Genomic DNA, 26856 nt, shown 5'->3' with positions numbered 1-26856 from the left:
CAGTAAACAGACAAAATAAGAGCGCTGACAGGAACTAAAAACAGGAAATACTAAACACACACCGAGGAAAAACTAAAACACAAACAAACTGTCAGTGGCAAGCCTGACAGAAGACTTACGGTCATTAGAAAACATCACTGCGCATCAGAATGGCAGCTACAGTTTCCATCTTAAAGATCTAAAAAAAATATTTGGGAATGTCCGGCGGGCCAGATGGAAAATTTAATTTGCCCAGGTCTGGTTTATAATGTGCCGAGGGCCAATTGAAAACAGTCCTGGGACGAACTTTGGTATTATTAATGTGAAGCCACGCTGTGACGAGTCACCTGCTGCCCCCTGGTGGTCGTCTTCATACACGGTCTTAACTACCACACACTTTCCAAAGACTTCCATCGACTCAATGTATGTGTGTGTGTTTTACGACCCACCGGAGAAGCCCACCCCCGTGTCAGGGTTCGTAGTGGGGGCATAAAGTGGGCCAATGAGGGGTCTCCGCGGTGTAAAAGCTGCTGTTAACAGAGAAAGACGACAGGAAGTGTCAAGTCAGTCTCCACCAACATCAGGCAGCTTGGAAGGTTTTCGCGCTCTTTTTTAAAAACACTGGTAAGTTTTATTTTTTATTACTTTCACTTTCTAATAAAAGTTGTTGAAATAGAACAGGACACTAAATTTGCTAAAATCTTTTTTTTTTTTTTTATCATTTGCTGGTGTGGTCGGTGTCCACGCCACTTCCAACATGGACGACGACCACACTTTCCATAAACTATATTTCACGACAAAGTTAACGTTTTAATAACTGAAGCGGTTTCTTTTTTTTTTTTTTTTTTCAAACAGCCAGCAGAGAAAGGTAAGAGAGGAAAAGAATGGGGGTTTAATGTCAACTTAATAACAGGAGACATGTTTCTTTCTGCCTGCCTGGACATGTTTACTGTAACTCTCATTAAGAAAGTGCAGTGACTACAGTATTTTCTTTCATGCAACAGAATACTTTTACGTCTCCGTAAAAGTATCATTAACACTTATAATGTACTTTTCAAGAAGAGTTTAAAAACAAATTGTTAGCATTAAAATATTTTTGTCTTATAACGTTTTGTTCTATTTTTCACTTGCTGCTTATTGTACAGTGCCCTTTGATAAGAATTTTTCAAGTTTCTTGAGAGTTTTCCAATCCTTTAAGTCAGTGGTTCTCAAATCCTGGGGGTACTTGAAGGCAGGGGCGCCGCTTGGGATTTTGCGCCCCATGAAAATAATCTTTTTTTTTTCTTTTTTTTTTTTTTTAAAGGTTTATTTATAAATTTCAACAATTACAAACAGTAAGACAAACAGCAATATACAACATTATAAAACATTATGAAAACAGTACAAAACAGCGCTAGGGGGTTAAATGATAAATGGGTTGTACTTGTATAGCGCTTTTCTACCTTCAAGGTACTCAAAGCGCTTTGACACTACTTCCACATTTACCCATTCACACACACATTCATACACTGATGGAGGGAGCTGCCATGCAAGGCGCCAACCAGCACCCATCAGGAGCAAGGGTGAAGTGTCTTGCTCAGGACACAACGGACGTGACGAGGTTGGTACTAGGTGGGAATTGAACCAGGGACGCTCGGGTTGCGCACGGCCACTCTCCCCAAAAAGAATACAAACATATATATATAAATAATAAACAAAATGCAAAGCCGTAGGCTTATTCAGATTCATCAAACAACTTAAATTTGGAACACAGCATCATCGTTTTCACAGCTTTTTTGTTGTTAGTGAAAAGAATCTTTACAGGGCCCCCAACACATAATTTCATCATCATTAGGGGCCTCTCTGGGCCCCCCTCCACCAAGGGCCCCTAGAATCAGTCTCCTTTACCCCTCCTTTTCGGCGCCCCTGCTTGAAAGTATGCCAAGGGGTACGTGAGATTCTGAAAATAGCAAAATTTCAAAAATCCTTTATAAATATATTTATTGAATAATACTTCAACAAAATATGAGTGTAAGTTAATAAACTATGGGAAAAAAATACAACAATGCAATATTCAGTGTTGACAGATTTTTATGGACATGTTCCATAAATATTGATGTTAAAGATTTCTTTTTTTGTGAAGAAATGTTTAGAATTAAGTTCATGAATCCAGATGGATCTGTATTACAATCCTCAAAGAGGGGACTTTAAGTTGATGATTACTTCTATGTGTAGAAATCTTTATTTATAATTGAATCACTTGTTTATTTTGCAACAAGTTTTTAGTTATTTTTATGTATTTTTTTCCAAATAATTCAAGAAAGACCACTACAAATGAGCAATATTTTGCACTGTTATACAACTTAATAAATGAGAAACTGATGACATAGTGCTGTATTTTACTTCTTTATCTCTTTTTTTCAACCCAAAATGCTTTGCTCTGATTCGTGCAAAAATGTTCACAGGGGGTACATCACTGAAAAAGGTTGAGAACCAGTGCTTTAAGTGACTTTTTCTTTATTAAAAACGACTGTCAACAAATCTAGCATTTTTTTCCTGGTGTTATTATGAACCATGGTGTCAAACTCAAGCCCTGGGGGCCAGATCTGACCCACCACATCATTTTATGTGGCTTGTAAAAGTCCGGGAAACATTTGTGTCAAAATACTTTACTAAATGTATTTGGTCTTTAAATTTTCCATCCATCCATCCATCCATCTTCTTCTGCTTATCCGAGGTCGGGTCGCGGGGGCAGCAATCTAAGCAGGGAAGCCTAGACTTCCCTCTCCCCAGCCACTTCGTCCAGCTATTCCCGGGGGATCCCGAGGCGTTCCCAGGCCAGCCGGGAAACATAGTCTTCCCAACGTGCCCTAAACACCTCCCTAGTTTGGGTGGCATCCTGACCAGATGCCCGAACCACCTCATCTGGCTCCTCTTGATGTGGAGGAGCAGCGGCTTTACTTTAAACACCTCCCGGATGGCAGAGCTTCTCACCCTATCTCTACGGGAGAGCCGCGCCACCCGGCGGAGGAAACTCATTACGGCCGCTTGTACCCATAATCTTATCCTTTCGGTCATGACCCAAAGCTCATGACCATAGGTGAGGATGGGAATGTAGATCGATCGGTAAATTGAGAGCTTTGCCTTCCGGCTCAGCTGCTTCTTCACCACAACGGATCGGTGCGGCGTCTTCAGTAATGCGGACGTTGTACCGATCCGTTGTGGTGAAGAAGCAGCTGAGCCGGAAGGCAAAGCTCTCAATTTACCGATCGATCTACATTCCCATCCTGTCGATCTCACGATCCACTCTTCCCTCACTCGTGAACAAGACTCCTAGGTACTTGAACTCCTCCACTTGGGACATGGTCTCACGGTCTTTCAATTTTGATAGAAAAAAACATATCTTTTAGAGTTTAATATTATTTAAACATGGCAAATATATCATATTATATGTTGTATTACAAATATACTTTTGTTAAGATAAAAACAAATCGTTAAATATCTGCTACTTACCTTTAAGATTTCAAAGAAAGTTAGTATCCATCAGTTTGTGCAAAAAAAAATTAAATAATCAAATGCATCAGCAATTGTGTATAACAACATGGAGGGATTATACATTTATAATAGTGCTGTATAACTATTTTTTTAACATCAATTGCATCACACTGGAATTTCAAATAAAATCATAGGTTATTACCCGCATCCATGATTTAAATTCCTCTTTAAAAAGCAGCTTCTGAAAGCAGCCATTACTTTGATGTGGCCCTCAATGGAAAAAAAAACAGTTTGACACTCCTGTTGTAGACTGTACTCGTGTTTAGAGAACCTATACTACTGTTGCACGATGTCCCCAACGAACAGCGAGTTGCAGCGAACTTGACGTCACACTTGCATCACGCTGCTGTGAGCCTTTCACTCAATAGTATTTTCACGATTTGTACATCGCTGTGTGCGGGTTTATCTCAGCTGTATCAAAGTATATCCACAATACAGACATGCTGCCTCCGTATTGCTTACGTCATCATAACATCCGGTTTCAACTGTGCTGTTTTCTGATGATCAAGGTCGTTATTTGGCAGCCAAATATTTGTGCATCTCTATGGGCTTATTGTTCTTCCACCTTAGAAGTGGGTCAACATCTAGTTTTAAATACAATAAAGCAACCCCCTGCCACCCCGAACGGGACAAGCGGTAGAAAATGGATGGTCTTAAATCTGCTGCTATAAAAACATTTGTTACTGCTTCAGCCCTGCCTGTGCTGTTTTCCGATGATCAAGGTCGTTTTTTGGCAGCCAAATATTCGTGCATCATTAGTCATCAACAGTACACCCGTCACATGTTAGCATCATTTATCATTTCACATCATATATTCATTATATGTTTTTAAGGTACAAATTTATATAATGTAAACTTGGATATACTTTAGAATAGTCAGTGTACAGCTTGTTTTAAAAAAATAATTTTTTGGGGTAAGATTTCTATTTTAAAACACTCAATGAGAATATGATGTAGGGCTAGGCGATATATCGTCATACTCGATATATTGCGGGTTTGTCTCTGCGATATAGAAAATTACTATATTGTGGTATTCGAATATACATTCTCACGCAGTTGCTTTTAGCTGCAGGCATTACACTACAGGCTCGTCCCACTCCTTTGTCGCTCCTTCTCACAGACAGCAAGCACACCTTCTTACATACTGTCACATCATACGTTACGCCCTTGCGTAGCAGAGATGTAGCGGCATGGGTAATGTTAGCTGTGATGCCAGCGGAGCCGTGCGAGTGGTAATAAAGAAAGAAATAAGGTGTGAATCTGGTAACAAATAAAGGAAAAATTAATTCCCAAGAAAACAGCCGGGGGTCCATTGTCTGGCGGTGGTTTGGCTTCACGTTGTAATATGTCGAATAGACAACTTTAATTTGTCAAGTGTGGGGCACAAGCGTTGCTACAAAAAGTAGCATTACTGCTAATATGTAGCACCATTCCAAAAGTCACCCGCTAGAAAATGAAGAGTGCTTACTCCGCATGTCAACATCTCTATTCGGTGCCACACGCCCACACCATCAAAACGGCGAGGCAAACCTTTCCAGATCAACACCGTATGAAAAAAATAGTCAACAACAAAAGGAGAAAATGTCCACAGTAACCTACCACATAGTAAAGGACGAACACTATTTGATTTCCTATTATGCAGCTCATTTTTATTTGACACTTACTGAAATATCTTTTGTGACATCATGCACAAAAGTGCACTTTGTTTTAAACTATTATAGTGGCGTTCTGTACAAAAAGTGCACTTTAATTTAGTGTTGTTTTGATATGTCATCTTAGTGACATTGTGCACAAAAGTGCACTAATAGATTGTTTTAAAATGACTCTGACCATCTTGCACTTTCTGTTTTGGAAATTACATGAATGTTTGTGCCACTGCTTAATAACTGTTTAATAAATACGCTTTTGGTAAATTGACTTAGTTGTGATTTCCTTCTTTGCATGAAAGTTTAAAATGAGCATATATTAATGCGGTATGAAGAAGAATGTTTAGACACATAAAATTATCATACTGCTGTGATTATATGTATGAAGTGTTAGTTCAAGGCTAAGGCAAAATATCAAGATTTATATTGTGTATCGCGATATGGCCTAAAAATATCAAGATATTAAAAAAAAGGCCATATCGCCTAGCCCTAATATGATGTATTTTATGCATACTTCACCATCTCCTTTCCTAACAGAATTAAACGATGGCTCACCTCTGCATCTTCCTGCTGGTCGCCTCGGTGGTGGCTGAGCCTCTGAACAACAGTCTTGAGGAAAATGAAATTGAAGTCCTTACAAGCACACAACCCCACCTCATCCAGATCCAGGCAAGTGACTCTATGAGGCAGATAGTTTTCTCAAAACGATGTAGAGCAACATGTTTATATTGTCATGGTTGCACGATATAGATGATATACGATATAACTGATAATATTTTGGCCGATGATAGAGCTTTCAGTACTATTGTTATATTGTGACAGCATCTTAGTCACCGATCCCCACCTCGATGGGGGCAAATGAACTACGTTTTTACAAGAAATATTATCACTGGAGGATGAGGAATAGCTAAACATGCTACACTACACTTGGGATTTATACACACATTTGTAGTAAAACAAATGTAAAGTATCCAAACAACAGAAGAAAAAGTGCATAGAATATTTTAACAAAAGTTTAGATAGAATCATGTTGCAGTAGAAAGTAACCACTTAGTAACAGTAAATCAGCAAGTAAATTAATAGTTTTGAGATAAATCTTACAGCTGGAAATTACGCAATATGTTACTGTGTGTGTGACAATCATTGGTACTTTAACATTAATTTACATACCAAATAATATATCCTGATATTTATTGTTGCATCGGCTGCAATATATATCTTGATATAGATATAGATATAGATATATATTGCATTTATAAGCGCTGACCTCTGCGTGGTTGAAATGGTTTGTCTGCAATCAGCGTTCACCCATCTTTGTGGGTCTCGGCCCACTTGTTTTGTGCGTACGAATTTGGAAGATTGTGTTCACAAATGACTAACCCGTACTAGCGCAGTAAATTCGCCAACATTCCTTTAAACCAAACCCAAAATTAGAATAGAATAATAGAAAATTGTTTTATTGTCACTATTACAGTGAACAGCTTCAAAGAACAATGAAATTGGAGCAGATCCCCTCAGGTGCATACACAATAATTTAATAATAAAAATAGTACAAAAAGATAAAAAAGAAGAGATGTATCTATATGTATGTATATATCCACACACATGCACATATCCATGCACATGCATATATATACATATACACATATAACATTATTGCACATTATAGTCCGAAAAAAATAAAAAGACATGACGGAACACATTGTGCTCACTCAGTGCCTGTTTAATAGAAACATCCATCCATTTTCTACCGCTTATTCCCTTTCGGGGTCGCGGGGGGTGCTGGCGCCTATCTCAGCTACAATCGGGCGAAAGGCAGGGTACACCCTGGACAAGTCGCCACCTCATCGCAGGGCCAACACAGATAGACAACATTCACACTCACATTCACACACTAGGGCCATTTTAGTGTTGCCAATCAACCTATCCCCAGGTGCATGTCTTTGGAAGTGGGAGGAAGCCGGAGTACCCGGAGGGAACGCACGCATTCACGGGGAGAACATGCAAACTCCACACAGAAAGATCCCGAACCTGGATTTGAACTCAGGACTGCAGGAACTTCGTATTGTGAGGCAGACACACTAACCCCTCTGCCACCGTGAAGCCTATTGTGTCAAAATACTTTAATAAATCTATTGGGTAAAAACTGTTTTTTAGTCTATTTGTGCCGCTTTTAACACCCTATAGCGTCTGCCTGAGGGTAGCAGTTCTAGGTGGCAATGCCCGGGGTGGGATTACAAGTGAATGCACCCTTAATGTCTCGCTGGGTTCTATTCTCTTGTAGGACCAGTTGACTGAAAATCTCATTGGAAATCTCAGTGAGCCTACTCCAACTCACACACCTACTACAGGTCTTTATTTTTATTATAAACATAATCATACATGATACCTGGCCAATAAAGCTGATTCTGTTTCTGATTTATTTCCCAAATAACACTCTCTCCTGTCTTCCCCCACTAGTGGCTACTTTCAGTACTACAAGTGTTAGCCGAGCGTCCACTACGGCCACTATCCAGGCCTCCAGTCTCGCTCCTCTGTGTCCCGGCAACCAGGTGAGGCTCGAGGGCAGCTCAGAGTGCAGCTGCCCATCATCGAACATGCTGAAGGATGGCGATGTCTGCACCTGCCTCCCCGGCTTCAGTGCAGCGGGATGTAAAGGTCCGTAATGATCAACTTATTCATGTGTGTTGGAACTTGGAATATATACACATTTACAGTGTTTGTATTAGGGCTGTCAAAATAGAATTCATTGATAATGGATAAAGGCAGATTAAAGGCGCAATTTATTTTGACCACTCCTAAAACGGCATTTTTTTCAAAATATTAAGGTCTTTTTTAAATTCCATTTGAATTACGCAGGGAATTAATTTACTGTGATTAATTAAGATTATTAAAAATTCCACAGTGTATTTAATATATTATAAAAATTCATCGTTTGACTTACAGTATATACTAAGTTTTAATTTTATAGTACTATTGTAATCCCACAAGGGGAAATTACCTCTATAGCAGTGGTTCTTAACCTTGTTGGAGGTATCGAACCCCACCAGTTTCATATGCGCATTCACCGAACCCTTCTTTAGTGAAAAATAGAATGTTTTTTTTTTTCAAATTCAAGACAAAAGTTTGTTATTGGTAACGCTTTAGAATGGGGAACACATTATAAGTAACAAAGCCTTAATTTAGAGTTATTTGGACAGTAGGGGAACATATTCTAAGTAATAAAGACTTATCTTAGAGTTATTTGGTTAGTGTCAGGGTTAGGGTTGCATATATCTCGGACCTCATCCAAATTTACATTCCTGCGCGTGCGCTGAGGTCCGAGAGCCAGCTCCAGCTCTTGGTGCCCAAGACCAGACTTAAGACCAGGGGAGACAGGGCCTTCTCTGTGGTCGGCCCCAAGCTCTGGAACACTCTGCCCCTCCATGTTCAAACTGCTTCCACAGTGGAGTGTTTTAATTCTCGTCTTAAGACCCACTTTTATTCTTTGGCTTTTAACACTACGTGAGTTGTGTGGTCCTCTGTCCTCTGTGTTTTTTATACACTTTGACTTGTCCAGGGTGTACCCCGCCTTCCGCCCGATTGTAGCTGAGATAGGCGCCAGCGCCCCCCGCGACCCCAAAAGGGAATAAGCGGTAGAAATGGATGGATGGATGGATTTTTATTTTACTGTTTTAATTGATTTTACCCTTTAAAATAGTTTTTAATCATATTTGTTTTTATATTGTTTTTATTGGTTTTATTTTTTTGTTTTTTTTTGTTTTATTCAGTCATTAGTGGAGCATAATATTGTTTTTTTGTTTTTTAATATTGTTTTTAACATGGCTGTGCAGCACTTTGGAAACGTTATTGTTGTTTAAATGTGCTATATAAATAAAGTGGATTGGATTGGATTCTAATGAGGACATGTCGAATAAGGCATTAATAAGTACTTAATGATGACTAGTTAAGAGCCAAAATAGTTACTAATTTGCATGTTAATAAGCAACTAATTAATGGTAACTATGTTCCCCATACTAAAGTGTTACCATGTTTCTTTTACTGGTGCACAAAATGAACCGTGCATGAACATCACCTTGTTCAAACAACAAAACCCAACAAAGTGCATAAACTCACAAAAAAATACCCACTTGCAAATCAGTCAGCTGTTGCCGTATCCGTAATACACCGACAGGGAGAAGTTTGTATTTACTCAATGAGTCGGGTGTGTTTTGACCTCTGCCGAACCCCTAAGGTTCGATCGAAACCAGGTTAAGAACCACTGCTCTATAGTGCTGCATATGTGATGACATTTAATTTAATCGACCGTATTTTTCGGACTATAAGTCATGGTTTTTTTTGTAGTGAGACTTGGCCAAACTATAAAAAATAAAATATATATACATATTTTTTTTGGTTTGGCCGGGTCTCACCCCCCGCTGGACTGTGGAGAAGACTGTGACTTATAGTCCGAAAAATGCGGTATGTAATAAGTAAGGGTGTAATGGTACACAAAAATTTTGGTTCGGTACGTACCTCGGTTTAGAGGTCACGGTTCGGTTCATTTTCGGTACAGTAAGAAAACAACAAAATATAAATGTTTTGGTTATTTATTTACCAAATTTGTAACAACATACATATACATACAGGGTCCATTGCCATGGTTAATGTGGTCAACATATACAAAATAAAAACTAAATAAGATAAAGCTCAGAATGGTTTCTTAACAAAACCTTTCTACATATAAAGTGTTTTTTATGATTGATTGATTGAGACTTCTATTAATAGATTGCACGGTACAGTACATATTCTGTACAACAGTTCGCGATGCCACCTCAGTAGAAGCATTTAAGTCTCACCTTAAAACTCACTTGTATACTCTAGCCTTTAAATAGACTCCCTTTTTAGACCAGTTGATCTGCCGTTTCTTTTCTTTTTCTTCTATGTTCCACTCTCCCGTGTGGAGGGGGTCCGGTCCGATCCGGTGGCCATGTACTGCTCGCCTGTGTATCGGCTGGGGACATCTCTGCGCTGCTGGTCCGCCTCCGCTTGGGATGGTTTCCTGCTGGCTCCGCTGTGAACGGGACTCTCGCTGCTGTGTCTTGGATCCTCTTTGGACTGGACTCTCGCTACTGTGTTGTATCCATTGTGGATTGAACTTTCACAGTATCATGTTAGAGCCGCTCGACATCCATTGCTTTCCTCCTCTCTAAGGTTCTCATAGTCATCATTGTCACCGACGTCCCACTGGGTCATTATTGTCACCAATGTCCCACTGGGTGTGAGTTTTCCTTGCCCTTATGTGGGCCTACCGAGGATGTCGTGGTGGTCTGTGCAGCCCTTTGAGACACTAGTGATTTAGGGCTATATAAGTAAACATTGATTGATTGATTGACAATTGACCACTGCAAACTCCCCACTAAGTTTTTCAACCTGTTAAAGTTGGAGTCCACGTTCATCAACAAACGAACCGAAACCCCCGTACCGAAACGGTTCTATACAAATACACGTACCGTTACACCCTTAGTAATAAGATAACAACATTATATTTGTGTTAAAAAAAATAAGGTATTGAACTTTTGTAATTGTTTTGATTGTTGTTTTACAATCTGCATGAAACTGGTGTACCTTATGTGCCTGATGATTATCTATACCGCTGTCTAAATCAGTTATTTGCAATACACACACTTAATTAAGTCTACTTTCCATCCACAGACATTGATGAGTGTGCAGAAGAGGAACCGTGCGGTCCTCACGCCAGCTGCACCAACACCCCCGGCTCATACTCGTGTGGCTGTCACCGTGGTTACATGGCAGGCGGTGGAGGGTGCCAGGGTCCGTCCGCAGAGATGATGTTTGTGTGTGTTAGAGCATGATGAGGAGTAATTACCGGTGCCAATAATGGGGGACCAGTGCCGTCGGCTCACAGCTCCATGTGTCATTTGTTGTTGTTGTTTCAGATATAGACGAGTGTGCTCTGGCGGAACTGACGGGCCTGCAGGCCTGCAAGGACAATGCACAGTGCACAAACACCCCTGGTTCCTTCACTTGCTCCTGCCTGATGGGTTATGTCATGGCCCTGGATGGACTAAACTGTGAAGGTGAGGCTCAAGTTGTTCCAAATCTGGACTAGTTGAAATTTTGACTCCCTACATGAAAGGTGTCGAGTCTACCTTTATTGGCCACATTCGTCGGTTCGTAATCTTTCATTTATCCTCCCGCAGACGTGGACGAGTGTAGCTTCATGGAGCTGTGTAGCCGTGAGCTGGGAACTGTGTGCCTGAACAGCCCGGGTAGTTTTGTGTGTCAGTGTCGGCTAGGATTCACAGCAGAGGCCCCGGTTTGTGTTGGTGAGTTTGTCACTGAGCTTCAAAACCATCGGGTTTGTTTGAGATGATGAGTGCGAAACTCCAGCCGTGATCTGATCAATTTCCTTCTACTGATTCCTCCTTCTATTCTGGTGTCTTGATACTGTAGCTGCAACGTGTCCAAACGTCACCAAATGTCAAGGTAAGCATTGTGGTTTGTATTGACGGTGTTCATTATGTCCTTGTATGTCCAGCAGCAAGTTAATTTGTTACCTTTAAAAGGGGGGCCTACAGTATGTTGAATTTCTTCTTTTCTGAATTAGAAATGTTGTTAACATCAAATCATTCAGTTGCACATAGTTTTTGTATGCCGCTGTCTTTTTTTAACAGTGCACCATTTGTGACATCACAGATTTACGGACGTATATATGTGGGCATCCGAGTATCTTAGGTCTGCCAGCCTCCTCCCCCGTATCGTTCCATGCCGTCCAGCCCTAACCTGACTCTCGCCAGACCCTTGTAGTTCGCTGAGCTCAACACAAGGGTCTGGGTTCGAAGGCATTACAAATTCCTTTCAGATAGCAAAAAATAATGAACCAATCAGGATCGCGGGGCGGGATTTCTTAGATGTGACGTAGCGCCGAAGCGACTGTTTGATTCAAACAACAATGGCAGCACGGAGCAAGGAGTCGTGTGCTGACATTGATTCTACTATTGCAACTGTTTTGCGACAACGATCGAATATTAATTATTTAAAACATGAACAGAGAACGGTTTTGAAGGCATTTATTAGTGGCAAGGATGTTTTGGCTGTTTTTCCGACTGGGTTTGGATTCCCCAGCGTCGCTCTCATCAGCGTCACGGGTTGATTTCGATGCGAGTGGTTTAAGTAGCACGTCATTAAAGTTAACAAACAAGTGGTTTTTGCAAATCACATACAATGATTTTTTTTACAAGGCCCCTCCTTGTGAAATATATCTCCTATTGAGAACTCCTAGATTCTTGTGTGGAGCTCAGCGAACGACAAGGATCTGGCAAGAGTCAGGTTAACCCAGCGACCTTGTCTCTAAGATAAATACTTTTGTGTTTATTTCTCCATGACATTTTTCACTTTTTTTCACTATTTGTCTACATGGAGGAAGCACGGTGGAACAGGGGTTAGTGCGTGTGCCTTACAATAACAAGGTCCTGGGTACGCTTTCCGAACATGGGGGTCTTTCTGTGTGGAGTTTGCATGTTCTCTGCGGGTACTCCGGCTTCCTCCCACCTCCAAAGACATGCACCTGGGGATAGGTTGATTAGCAACACTAAATTGTCCCTAGTGTGTGAATGTGAGTGTGAATTTTTTTCTTTGTCTGTGTTGGCCGTGCGATGAGGTGGTGACTTGTCCAGTGCCCAAGTGCAGCTGGGATAGGCTCCAGCCCCCAGCGACCCGGAGAGGGACAAGCTGTTGAAAATGGATGGACGGATGGATAGACCGAAATGAAATGAAAATGGAATTGGATTAGCTGCTAATTTCAGACAAAAAAGACGACGCCATTGTGACAGAGAAGGTAGTAATCGCATGATAAAGTGTTATTCTTTATCTAATAATGGCATGCGCACAACACCGGCGTGCGACATGCAGTGAGATAAACGCTGGTTAAAAACAGCCTAACGGGGTGTTCATAACATTGTAAGGAGCAGATCTTTATACTGTTTATGAAGGTTATTTTTGACCGTGACTAAAAAAAAAACAACGGGTATGTTTGTCTTCAAGATATTTTAACTCTACATTTTCAAAATATCAATTCTGATACTTTTGGACAGGGTCCGGCATGGTGGGTTTTATTTGTAATCTAAAGGGAACACCCCCACACATGAGCCTTTGTAGATAGACTCTAAGAATTAATTATGAAAGTGACTGTGGAGCAAATTGTACATCAAAGTGTATACAGTGAATTTTATCTTGACCACAAGGGAGTGTTTTAAATGTGAATTAGACTCTTCATAGGACCCCATTTAATAATGATATAGGGGTGCATGAAAAAGTGGAAAGGAAATAGTAAGTCTGACATGACGTGGTCAATTGATAATTTATTGCTAAATATATTGTACAACACAGGAGCAACAGAACCACTGTTATTGTGGCAAGGAGCAAATTGGTCAGTCACCATTAATACAGTTTGTACACGGGTCATCAAAAATCCTTAGAAGTCATTAAATGGATTTTGCAAAAATTAAGGCCTTAAGTAGCCTTAAAAAGCATTAAATTTGTTGTCCAGAGAAATTTAAAAAAAAATGTATACATTTGTAGGACTGGGCTGAGAGTTAATACGTAAATCAATCGATCGTCAAATAAAAATTAACTCTAACTTTGTCGTCATTGATAAATTGCTATGTCTCTGTGTTTATTTTTTCTTTGGCTGTGGTTTAAAACTGGATACAAGACGTCTCAGTCCGTGCATCGCCCTCAGAAACTGAGCATGTTTATTCGACAGTAGAATTAATTGAGCCTCTTGTGATTCATCCACAATCTTTGTTTTGGTACACGCAAGCAGGACTTACTTGCAATTCCCTTCCACACGTTTTCCTGTGTGTAGTTGTGGGAGTGACACTTTTGAAGCAACAGTCACTTTTAAAGTATACATTGTGTTGAAACCGTAGAAGACATTCACGAAGGTGGGCTGTGCGAACTCCGTAAATGATGTTGTAACAAGCTGACCAATCACAGCTCTTTTTTTTTTTGTAACTTTATTTCAACAACCATATTATACATAACATTTAAACAGTCAGAACATACAAGTAATGATGTCTCTGTAAATGTTTTCCAAAATATATACATAGCAATATTTTTTCTCTATAATTTTCAAATATCCAGCCATCCATTTGATTTATTTATTTGACAGGGATAGTACAATTAAACATTGCTACCCATAGGTAACCAATGTCAAAGTACAAAACCAGTGAGTTGGCACGTTGTGTAAATCATAAATAAAAACAGAATATAATGATTTGCAAATCATTTTCAACCTATATTCAATTGAATATACTGCAAAGAATATATATTTAACATTCGAACTGGTAAACTGTGTCATTTTTTGCAAATATTAGCTAATTTGGAATTTGATGTCTGCAACATGTTTCAAAATAGCTGGCACAAGTGGCAAAAAGAATGAGAAAGTTAAGGAATGCTCATCAAACACTTATCTGGAACATCCCAAAGGTGAACAGGCTAATTGGGAACAGGTGGGTGGCATGATTGGGTATAAAAGCAGCTTCCATGAAATTCTCAGTCATTTACAAATAAGTAATTATTGCAAGGAATTTAGGTATTTCACCATCTACGGTCCGTAATATCATCAAAAGGTTCAGAGAATCTGGAGAAATCACTGCACCTAAGAGACAATGCCCGTGCCCTTCGATCCCTCAGGCGGTACTGCATCAAAAACCGACATCATTGTGTAAAGGATATTACCACATGGCCTCAGGAACACTTCAGAAAACCACTGTCAGTAACAAGATGCATCAGAAGGTTGGCTACAGCCACAGATGTTTTTTATTTCTTTTTACCTGTCGCTGATGAGATGTCCGTTTATATGCTTTTGCAAAGTATGATTTAGTGAATAATTAAATAATGACTTAATTGGAGGACTGACTGTATTTTTTCTTAGATGTGGATGAATGCTTGGAAAGTCCCACCGTGTGTGAGGGTCGCGGGGTTTGTGAGAACACGCTCGGGAGTTACAAGTGTGTGTGCCCGCCCGGTTACCGGGGAAACGGCACCCACTGTGAAGGTAAGCAATTATGTTGACTGTGAGGTGCACTCACCTGTTTCCAGCTATTTAAACAAGAATAGCTCATTTTTTCAGTATAGCATTAGTCATTAGTATAGTAATAATCTATGCAAGCTGTACACTGTCTACTCTTAACTATATTCAAGTTTACTCTCTATCGTTTAGAAATATGCTGACCAAAAAGTGAGAGGTGCACATACTTTTTCCAGATACGAACGAGTGCGCATCAGGTGTTCATGGCTGCGACGTTAACGCTCGGTGTGGCAACATCATTGGCTCGTACTTCTGCCAGTGCTACCAGGGCTTCAATGGAGATGGACATACTTGCTTTGGTGGGTTGCGTGTTCTCTTTTTATCCCAAAATCATGCGTTTTATGCTAATTGGAGACTGTTAATTATAGGCGTGAGTGTGAATGTTTGTCTACTGCAGGGTTGTCCAAAGTGTGCAGGCTGAAGCTAGTGTTTTAGCGGCCAGCAGCACGTTTTAAATTATTTTTTCCCCCAAATCATGCATTTTAGGCTAATTGTAGACTGTAAATTGTCTGTATGCGTGAGTGTAAATGTTTGTCTACTGCGGGGTTGTTCAAAGTGTGCAGTCTGAAGATAGTGTTTTAGCGGCCAGCAGCACATTTTAAAAATACTATAGCAAAAATTAACAAAATGGAATAAAAGAGGAAAGAGGTGGAATGTAACGAGAACAAGTTGCAATGTTGACTTTAATAACACAAAACTGCTGCGCAGGCTTTTTTTGCGTAAAGATTATTGACATATTTAAGGCTACCATTACTTTACATCAAAAAATCAACTTGGAAAATCTTTTTGGGGAAGACATTACATATTTTGGGTTTGCCATATTAAAGAAACAAAGTTTTCCTTGACAAAAAGGGCAAAAAACATGAACATTGACACAATATGTTGACGGATGGATGTAAAGTTGATCTGGAGACTTAAGTATTGAAAGTTAAACAAAAATGGATAACTTTTGATGAGGTAGTGACTTGTCCAGGGTGTAATGAATGCAGCTGAGATAGGCTCCAGCGACCCCGAAAGGGACAAGCGGTAGAAAATGGTTGGAAGGATGGTCCCTTATACATCCCTAAGACTTAAAGTATAATTATTTTCAAAAACGGTCCTTGCTCAAAAACTAATAGCGAATTAAAATCAACGTTTTTATGAACTATTGAAATTTTTAAAGGTCCAATTACTTTACATACTGTATTTTTTGCCATAAAAAACAGGGTTTTGACAAAATGGGTGTAAAACATAAAAACATTTAACCTTTATATCAACAGATAGATAGATAGATAGATAGATAGATAGATAGATAGATAGATAGATAGATAGATAGATAGATAGTACTTTATTGATTCCTTCAGGAGAGTTCCTTCAGGAAAATTAAAATTCTAGCAGCAGTGTACAGAGTTGAGGTCAATTTAAAGAAAAAAGTAAAAAGTAAATAATGGGGGTTTAAATGGAAACAAAATAGAGAAATATTACAAAAATAATAAAAACAATGGGAATAACAATATAACAGTAAAATAAGAATATAACAAGACAAAGTAGGCAGTAGTGACCATGTTATGAAAACGTATTGCACTGTTAATGTTTTGCATCCCCTGTCATCCTAGTACCCCCCGTCCCCCGTCCCAGAGAGGAGTTGTACAGTCTAATGGCGTGTGGGACAAAGGAGTTCTTGAGTCTATTAGTCCTGCACTTGGGATGAAGCAGTCTAGAACTGAACAGGCTCCTCTGGCTACTGATAACACTATGCAGAGGGTGACTGGCATCATCCAGGATGCTCACTAGTTTGTCAACAGTCCTCTTCTCTGCCACCCTCACCAGTGAGTCCAGTTTCATTCCGATTGTAGAACCGGCCCGCCTGATCAGTTTCTCAAGTCTGGAGCTATCCTTCTTAGATGTACTGCCCCCCCAGCACACTACCATGTAGAACAGAACACTGGCAACCACAGACTGGTAGTACATCCACAGGAGTTTTCTACAAATGTTGAAGGAGTGCAGTCTCCTGAGGAAGTACAGCCTGCTCTGTCCTTTCTTGTACTGGTGGTCCGTGTTAACAGTCCAGTCCAGCTTATTGTCCACCCAAACCCCGAGGTACTTGAATGAGTCCACGGTCTGTACCTCAACTCCCTCGATCACAATAGGTTGTGACCGTGGACTCGACCTCCCAAAGTCAATGACCAGCTCCTTGGACCTGAAGTTGTTCTAGAGATTGAAGCGTTGAATAAACAATAATAATAAGATAATATATGACTTATTTAAGTACAAAAAATTGGGATTGAGACCCTTCCGGGCCCCAGGACCAAAGTTAAAGGGAAACCTAAAGGTTAAATAACTATAAATATTGTATTGGTTTTGAAAATGAAAAAATATCAAAAAGGCGCCGCATGCTTTAATTTTTCAGTGAGTGGTCGTCAATGGAGGAGGTTTGGATAGCCCTGTTTTACTGTGTCCCCGAGGCAGCTGAGACCGTCTCCAGTGCACTTGTCACCTTAAATAGGGCACGTGGTATCGAGATTAAAATAGATGACAATTTCTTTACAGATATTGATGAGTGTGCTGTTGATAAAGGACACTGTGACCACAACTGTACCAATCAACCAGGTGGGTACACTTGCCAGTGTGCCTCTGGCTACCAGCTAAGCCAGGATGAACGTAAATGCACAGGTGAACGCTGACATTCGTCCTTACATGTGATTGGTTGACCACAAACCACCTAAAAGACATATCGTTCAATCCGTAGACGTAAACGAGTGTTTGTCCCTGAGTGGAATCTGTGAGCACATCTGTGACAACATTCCGGGATCTTATCGGTGCTCTTGCAAGCCCGGCTACCAGCTTCACATTGACGGTCACACCTGTGTGGGTCAGTTCACTCACTTTTTTTCCCCACTATGCCATCTAACTACTCATTTTCAGCTCATTTAAACACATCACTAAATCATTCAATGTGTCTAAGTGGATGCCCCAATTAGAAATTTTATGGTCCAGAGAGATCCAAAATGGGTTGCCCAGAGAGAAAAGTTTGTTTAAAATGTGTTTTTTCTCTCTGAATAAATGTGTGTCTGCTTAGACGTAGATGAATGCAAACTCCAGAACGGTGGCTGCTCCCACACCTGCAGCAATTCTCCAGGGGGGCACGATTGCCACTGCCCTCCTCCTCTGCTGCTACACACGGACAACTTCACCTGCAGCAGTACGCTTCTCATTTATCCCCAGCACTTTACACACCATTAGGAACACCTGGTGTATCTAATGCAGACATAATATCACTGTTTTTAACCCTTGATGGATATTTTTCAATGATATTAACCTACTTTCAGACAATACAAACCAAGAAAGTTATTTCTTTTTTTTGTGAAAAACATTGTAAATGCATGTATTAAATGGAGTAAAGTACAGTTTTACCTCAATTCATGAGCTTCATTGATTTGGTGACAGAGGCCCCCCAATTGAAAACACTTTTATCTCAAATCAATGTCTCCCATTGAAATAACTGTAATTTACATAAAAAAAAGCAACATTTTAAAATGTAACATGCATTTTTTTTTTAACTAACTTTCAGATAGGAAATATTGTAAAAAACAATACATAAGAATGTACTACGAACAACTACAGTATTGTATGAGGTAATGTAATAATAATGTACAGCATTTACCTTAGAGAGTGGACTTCTACGGTATCTCCTTGCAGTTGCTTCGCCGTCAAACACACCATCAACTTTTCCATATTTTCATGGATGAATATCTGCCGTTTAGATATGATTTTAACATTCTGCTTCAGTATGGTGCAGACCAATGCTGATTATCGGTCCTGCTAAACACCGGAGCCTATTTAATAATACCACCTTAATATTTGACTACAAAACAATTTTTCAAAGCGACTCTAAAGAATCTAGATATTATTACCCAACTCTCTTGTTTGAATCACACATTAAGAGTGTTACGAAAAAAGTATTATTTTGATATAATAGCTAAAGTTTTTCCATTTGGTCCTCCACCGACGCCGAGATCATTGTGTTCGTTACGTCTCGTCTCGATTACTGTAATGTATTATTTTCGGATCTAGATTTAAAAGATTACAGTTGGTCCAAAATGCGGCTGCTAGACTTTTGACAAGAATAAGAAAGTTTGATCATATTATGCCTATACTGGCTCACATGCACTGGCTTCCTGTGCACTTAAGATGTGACTGTAAGGTTTTAATACTTATGTATAAAATACTAAATGGTTCAGTTCCATCCTATCTTGCTGATTCTATTGTACCATATGTCCCGGCAAGAAATCTGCTTTCTGAGAATTCCGGCTTATTAGTGATTCCCAGAGCCCAAAAAGGTCTGCGGGCTATAGAGCGTTTTCTATTCGGGCGCCATTACTCTGGAATGCCCTCACTGTAACAGAGATGCTACCTCAGTAGAAACATTTAAGTCCCATCTTGAAACTCATTTGTATACTCTAGACTTTAAATAGACCCCTTTTTAGATCAGTTGATCTGCCGTCTCTCTTTTCTGTTTTGCCCCCTATCCGGCAGGAAAGGGGTCCCCACATCTGCGGTCCCTTCCGGGGTTTCTCATTGTTCCCATTTGGATTAGTTTTTTGATTCCCTCATAAGTGATGTGAGCCAAGAATGTTGTTGTGGCTTGTGCAGCCCTTTGAGACATTTGTGATTAAGGGCTATATAAGTAAACTTTGATTGATTGTTTGATTGATTTATTATGCCAATTAATGGCAAGGAATGCTTAAAACTCTTGCAACTTAAAACATAAGACAGTTCTTATTTTTAAAACACTCTTAAAGTTGGGAGACTCTTAATTGAAGTGCCACTGAAAATTTAAAAACTCCAATTGTTCAAAATAAGGCCATAATTTATATATTTTGCATGTTTCTCTATTCAGCACAAATCAAGTAGAAAGAAGGTATAAAAGCGAGCATAGAAATAATAAATTTGTCATAAGTCTGACATTGGATGCTTGACCTACCCAAAACCACCATTTGAGAGTAACTTTTTTAATCATTGAGGTTTGCTATGGTGCAACTGTGCTGCATTTTACTGACAGGTGTCCCTAATGTTATGATTAGTTGCATGAGAAGGGCAACATATTAGGACCGAGTGTGAGTATGAGTGCACTTCTACACCAGCCACAATACTAAACCGTGTTCAATGAATAACTGACATATTTTATAAAGGCATAATTTTTCTCATTAGATAGCGTAGGTGTACCTAACGAAGTGCATGTGGTATATTGCGTATCACCTTTCTGTTTTTTTAATTGACAAAATTGGCTACTTTTGGTTTGCCCATCCAGACGTCACATCTTGTAAACTGAGAAACGGCGGTTGCGAGCACGTGTGCGCGACCGGTGCTGAGGGCCAGGTCCAGTGTAGCTGCCGCACTGGGTGGAAGCTGAGCGAGGACCAGAGAGGTTGCGTGGGTAAGACCTAACATTTTGCAGTTGATGTACCGGTAAATATAATGTGTGGTTGAAAATTAACCTCTCATTCTGAAGAGGGGTGCTGGATTTGTGGTCCTTGTCACAAAATCACACAGGATGATTCAACTTGTAAGATCTTGAATGGAACTAATGACATCAGCCTATAGTCTGTAGTGAGCAGGATTTATTTGGACAGCTGTGTTACGTCAGCCTTCTTAAATGACACTGGGAACATTCCTGAAATCATGCAGGAAATGATCAGCTGTTAAATGGTTATAGATGTGACCTGGAGAATTAGCATTAAATGAATTGTTGGCATGTGTTGGTTCGTCTTAACATGTCTTTCTCCATGTCCTCACGGTGAGACCTGGACGAGTGCGGGGACTTTACAAACGGAGGCTGTGAGCAGCTCTGTAAGAACCACCCGGGAGCCTTCAACTGTACCTGCAGGGAAGGCTATCAGGTTCAAACAGACGACCGCACCAAGTGCCAGCGTGGGTTAAACCCTCATATACAATACTCTACCGTGAAGTACAGTTTTCTCTTTCTCTGTATATCTCCAGCTGTGTGTGACCCTCCCTGTCGGAATTACGGAGTGTGCGTGGCGCCAAACAGCTGTGACTGTCCTCCGGGATACCCTGGCCTTGGCTGCTCAGGTTTTTGTCTACTGTATATACTCACTGGTTATTACATTAGACACAGTACTGTATCTACACTCAAATACCAAATCCGCTTTTACAAAGACTCCGACACTGTCAAAGAGGTATTATTTACGTGAATGTCACTTACTGTACATCCAAAAATGTATTTTACTAGGACTGCAGCTATCAATCATGTTAGTAATCAAGTAATCTATTGATTTGTTTGTTTGTTTAGTCGAGAAATCAGATATAACATACTTTATAACTTCAATCCAAATTTTAAGGAAAATACTGTTATTAAACCCTAACGTTCATTCTTTTTCTAATTAATTCACATCGTCAACATACTTCCAAAAACATGCACCTGGGAATAGGTTGATTGGCAGCAGTAAATTGGCCCTAGTTTGTGAGTGGGAATGTTGTCTGTCTGTGTTGGCCCTGCAATGAGGTGGCGACTTGTCCAGGGTTTACCCAGTCTTCTGCCCGAATGCAGCTGAGATAGGCTCCAGTGAACCCAAACGGGACAAGCGGTAGAAAACGGATGGAACATTATAATGCACTTTTAACATCACAGTTATGACCGCCTTTAAAGGGTCCCTTGTAACAGTAGATATACAGTATATGAATATACATTTATAATTGCCAATTACACAATTCCCAATCATTAGATTTTTTCATTTTACATACAAATCATTGGTTAACTTGCTTTGAAATCTCAAGTGAAATTGACATATATATATTTTTTTTTAATTAAACAAATATACAGGTTAAACTAGAAAAACTTTAATATCATGTAAGAGTCCATTCATGTCAGACATTACACTTTAACTGTGATACTAATATATGATATAAACTCATTACATGTAAAGTGAGATATGTCAGGCTTTTATTTCTTATGATTTTGATGACCATGGTTTACAGTTTGAAAAAAAAAAATGTTTATGAAATTTTCAATTTGAGGTTTTCATAAATTGTAAGCCGTAATGCTGATATAGTTAAAATTTTGAACACAATTATAATCAAACAAAAACACGGGACGTAATAATATAAAATATAAAATTCTAATCATATTTTTAAAATATATCGATCTAAACACTGTACTAAGTTTATATATATATATATATATATATATATATATATATATATATATATATATATATATATATATATATATATATATATATATATATATGTGTGTGTGTATATATGTGTGTGTATATATATAGATATGTATGTAATATATATGTATGTATGTAATATATGTTTTATATATATATATATATATATGTATATATATATATATACAGTTCACAAACCACAGTTTGGGAATCACTGCAATTGAATATAATCTGACGTTTTTTTTTTTCAAATCGATTAATCATTGTGAATGTAAATACATTATACACAACACAGCAGTTATCAGTGCCAGGAGTACCTACAAAACACCAGTAGGAGACAGTATTGCTGTGCCATCCATCCACCAATCCATTTTGTACCTTTTGGGTTCGCGGGGGGTGCTGGAGCCTATCTCAGCTGGACAAGTCGCCACCTCATCACAGGGCCAACACAGATAGACAGACAACATTTACACTCACATTCACACACTAGGGCCACTTGAGTGTTGCAAAATCAACATACTCCCAGGTGCACAAACTTGTCCATATGAGAATACAGTACTGTGATTGTATTTGATTCAGGTTTTATGTTTTAGCCATGTGCTCCCCTCCTTGTGCGCATGGAGGCACATGTATGCGCTGGAACAAGTGTCTGTGTCCTTCAGGCTGGACTGGAGAAGGCTGCCATACGGGTATGTGTTTCTTCTTCGCTGTATAGCAGTTCTCCAAATAGGAACGATGAACACATTGTACAAAAATGTATTTCCTCTGCTCCTCTCAGCCGTGTGCGAGCTGCCGTGCGCCAACGGTGGTCGCTGTGTGGGCCCCGATACCTGCCAGTGTCCTTCTGACTACACGGGCCCCCAGTGCCTCCTGCGTGAGTAACCACCTCGGCATGGTGGCTGTCCACATCTGGACCGCAGCAACACAAAATGTGTTTGTGTATTTTTTAGCCTTGTGCACACCTGCCTGTCAAAATGGCGGTAGATGCGTGGACGTGAATAAATGCACGTGTGTCAACGGATGGCATGGAGCTCGTTGCCAAATAGGTGAGATTGCACCACATTTCTTCTTGTATTCACAAAATGTTATAACAAAATAATGCAGAGTAAAAACTAGAGTTTGGCACCTTAATCGGAATCGATACCGATATGCTACGGTAGCAATTTTCTGTACTTATGTGTGTGTTCAAATGTGTTGATAAATATTGTTTGAAATAATGCTTTTGTTTTTTTAAATTGAAATTTTACCACTGACCTGTGCTGTCCAGTTGTTATCTCATTGCAAGTACTTTATTATACAGGTGAAACAAGAAAACTGTGCAAAGGTTAGTTTATTCTAGCAATTTGAGGTGAAACTAATATATAACATAAGTTCCGCCCGATTGTAGCTGAGATAGGCGCCAGCGCCCCCCGCGACCCCGAAAGGGAATAAGCGGTAGAAAATGGATGGATGGATGGAAGTTCATAACATCCAAATCAAGGTATTCCAAGCCGTATTTTGATATCATTTTGATAATAATGCTTTAAATTTTACGAAAACAGTTTGGTGTTTTCAAAAATTATAAGCCAAGAGCATCAAAAATAAAAGAAATAAATACTTTACAGATCTCACTTTGTATGTAGTTTCACAATTGAAGTTGAATTGCTGACATTAATGGACTTTTTCTGGATTTTCTAATTTTTGAGTTTCACCTGGATAGTAAACTTTACATGCAGTTGCAATTCCAGGATGTTAGATACCAGTATTCTGTAGACTGTGATGATGTTCCTTAATCAGGAAGTATTCTTTGCCATTTAAATGTGTCAGTCTTGTTTTTGTTGAGCAAATATTTATAAATGATAAATGGGTTGTACTTGTATAGCGCTTTTCTACCTTCAAGGTACTCAAAGCGCTTTGACACTACTTCCACATTTACCCATTCACACACACATTCACACACTGATGGAGGGAGCTGCCATGCAAGGCGCCAACCAGCACCCATCAGGAGCAAGGGTGAAGTGTCTTGCTCAGGACACAACGGACGTGACGAGGTTGGTTCTAGGTGGGATTTGAACCAGTGACCCTCGGGTTGCGCACGGCCACTCTCCCCGCTGCGCCACGCCGTCCCCTATACTACTATACTATATTTATACTATACGTATTGTTCTTATTACACACCAGCTGTTTCATTGTAATGTGCATCTGAGTTCTAGTTTTTATTACCAAACTTAAAGGTGGTAAAACAGCCATGTGAAATCTCTAATGCTAATTGGTAGGATGTCTATGGTAAAGCCAATGTAAATTAGCATCGCACTAGCTTTTTGAAAAGTGGAGCCTTACTATACTTTTGAGCGCTTTCTTCTTGCTTTATTGACATGGAATATTGGAACATTAACGAGAGGAAGTCCAGCTGAGTCTACTCACAGTGCTTGATTGCTTGTTTTTCGGCCAAGTGTTTGAGCCGGTGTTTGATTTTACATTAATCAGTACCAACTAGTACTGACAGATTTTGGTCAGTCCCTATAAAAGTACACAATTTTGTAGCCTTCATTGGTAATTACTAAGGATCACAATAAATCATCATCATTATTGACGTAATATTGATGCTGACCACTCAAGATACTTCAAATACAGCTACTGCCATCTTGTGGTGTTAATAAAAACACTAATGTCCATAGTTCTTAGTGCCAATCTTTTGTTTTAGGACACCACTCACCCGTCAATTACAGGATACTGTTGCCAATTGCCTATAAGTGTTGATTTATGTTAATAATGAATTCAGTTGAATTGATTATTTTCAGGTGAGCACGTGAGTGGAATATACTGTACAGCACTAACAGGGTAGAGTGGTGTATATTCGGTATTTGCTTTAAACTCACAGAGTTTTGTCTCATTCAGAGCCTGTTCGGTGTCAGAAACCTTGTCAAAACGCTGGCGTGTGCGAAGGTCTCAACAGGTGTCGCTGTCCCAAAGGGTTTATCGGACCTATCTGTGAAACAGGTCAGTGTATGCAGTGAGCACGTAATGATGTCTGCCGCTTGACTTTGTGTCTACGTGTGTCTGCAGCCGTGACTACGCCCTGTGTGCCTCCATGCCAGCACGGCGCCACCTGCAGTCCTCACAACACTTGCACCTGTCCGGAGGGCACGGCGGGCCTGCGCTGCGAGAGACTGTAAACCAGCTTACTGTACAAAAGAGCTTCGCGGTTGATGACGCAATGTGCTTGGGTGTGCGTTTTAGGACTTGCCCGGTGGTCACCACTGTGGTCAGCATGGCTCGAGCAGTGAGAAAAGCCTTCAAGGAGAGCTACGTAGACCGTTGTGGACCCTTGGGGATCCAGCTTTGCACCAAATACAGGTGTTTTGGGAAATAAACACAAATACTTATGTTACTATGTACCTTTTTAATAGCCACTGAAAATGGCACTGTTGCACCTACTCACAAAGTCAGTTTGTTTTTTCTCCCTCAGGATGAACCAAGCACGCGTGTACCTGCAAGCCTACAGGGTGGGCTACAAAATCCAGTGTCCTGGGAAGCAAAGCGCTGTTTAATAAACACCTGGTTCGCTGCATTTCAGTCAATGTTAAAGCAGCTATCAGTCAGTTAAAACATGGAAAGAAGACAACTTAATCCTTAAAGTAATAATATTTAATTTTTTTTACAGTATAAAGCATTGTTTTTATTTCTGGACTAATTTGCATTAAAAGTCATATGTACAATGAATACCTTTGTCATTGTGTTTTTTTTATGTCAGGTTTAAGTGTTTAGGGCACATCCGACCGGTAGGAGGCCACGGGGAAGACCCAGGACAGGTTGGGAAGACTATGTCTCCCGGCTGGCCTGGGAACGGCTCGGGATCCCCTGGCAGGAACTGGACAACGTTGCTGGGGAGAGGAAAGTCTGTGCTTCCCTGCTTAGGCTGCTGCCCTTGCGACCCAATCTCAGATAAGCGGAAGAAAATAGATGGATGGAGGTTTAAGTAACGTTTTTGTTCTTCACTGGTCGAATTTATGCTTTTTTTATTGTCTAGTTTGAGCTCTGGTGGTGTATTGGTACATGTTGTTACCTTTCTTTTTTAGCAGGTGGTGCTGGTTTGATTCCCGAATAAATGCAAGAGTTTCTTTGGGGAAAAAGTAAGCCTTCAGTTTGGTAATACAATTAAATTACACATACTCTTACCGTGCTACTTACACTTTGCCCAAGAATGTGCTTTAAATAACCCAATGTATTTACAATTTTAGTTTGGTTTTTTTGGTAGACCCTGTACTTTATGACATACAGTGGGGAAAAAAGTATTTAGTCAGCCACCGATTGTGCAAGTTCTCCCACTTAAAATGATGACAGAGGTCTGTAATTTTCATCATAGGTACACTTCAACTGTGAGAGACAGAATTTAAAAAAATTAAGTGAATTCACATTGTAGGAATTTTAAAGAATTTATTTGTAA

At 39.8% G+C, this 26856-nt stretch overlaps 1 protein-coding gene across 2 annotated transcripts; it reads left to right on the top strand.

Moving 5' to 3' along the window:
• Positions 1-347: 347 nt before the first annotated feature.
• On the top strand, positions 348-26516 carry si:ch211-221n20.8 (uncharacterized protein LOC100034409 homolog). Of its 2 annotated transcripts, XR_009804562.1 has the most exons (24): positions 348-603; positions 5697-5828; positions 7444-7510; positions 7620-7817; positions 10854-10973; positions 11099-11239; positions 11363-11488; positions 11616-11648; positions 15100-15222; positions 15432-15554; positions 17785-17907; positions 17984-18106; positions 18314-18436; positions 20546-20671; positions 21037-21165; positions 21235-21327; positions 23024-23119; positions 23209-23304; positions 23381-23476; positions 25308-25409; positions 25476-25581; positions 25650-25766; positions 25879-26047; positions 26164-26516. XR_009804562.1 is itself a non-coding variant. In XM_061888923.1 (23 exons), exons 2-23 carry the CDS (start codon positions 5706-5708, stop codon positions 25958-25960), a joined length of 2466 nt encoding a protein of 821 aa, XP_061744907.1. In that variant the 5' UTR covers positions 348-603; positions 5697-5705; the 3' UTR covers positions 25961-26132. The 2 variants fall into 2 exon arrangements, 1 of the variants encoding a protein (XP_061744907.1); XM_061888923.1 differs by lacking the exon at positions 26164-26516 and having other exon boundaries at positions 25879-26132.
• The last annotated feature ends 340 nt before the right edge of the window (positions 26517-26856 follow it).

This window comes from Nerophis ophidion, linkage group LG26 (assembly GCF_033978795.1).
Source record: "Nerophis ophidion isolate RoL-2023_Sa linkage group LG26, RoL_Noph_v1.0, whole genome shotgun sequence".
In the NCBI taxonomy this organism is placed as follows: domain Eukaryota; kingdom Metazoa; phylum Chordata; class Actinopteri; order Syngnathiformes; family Syngnathidae; genus Nerophis; species Nerophis ophidion.
Note: the sequence above shows the minus strand (reverse complement) of the source record. Positions and strands in the feature narration are given on the sequence as shown.

What these genes read in the sequence shown, in the direction of transcription:
- si:ch211-221n20.8 (XM_061888923.1), top strand. Translation starts at nt 5,706, where the DNA reads ATGGCTCACCTCTGCATCTTCCTGCTGGTCGCCTCGGTGGTGGCTGAG. An exon ending in GGACCAGAGAGGTTGCGTGG is followed by an intron (nt 20,672 to 21,036) that starts GTAAGACCTAAC and finishes CCTCACGGTGAG; the next exon opens with ACCTGGACGAGTGCGGGGAC. An exon ending in CAGCTTTGCACCAAATACAG is followed by an intron (nt 25,767 to 25,878) that starts GTGTTTTGGGAA and finishes TTTCTCCCTCAG; the next exon opens with GATGAACCAAGCACGCGTGT.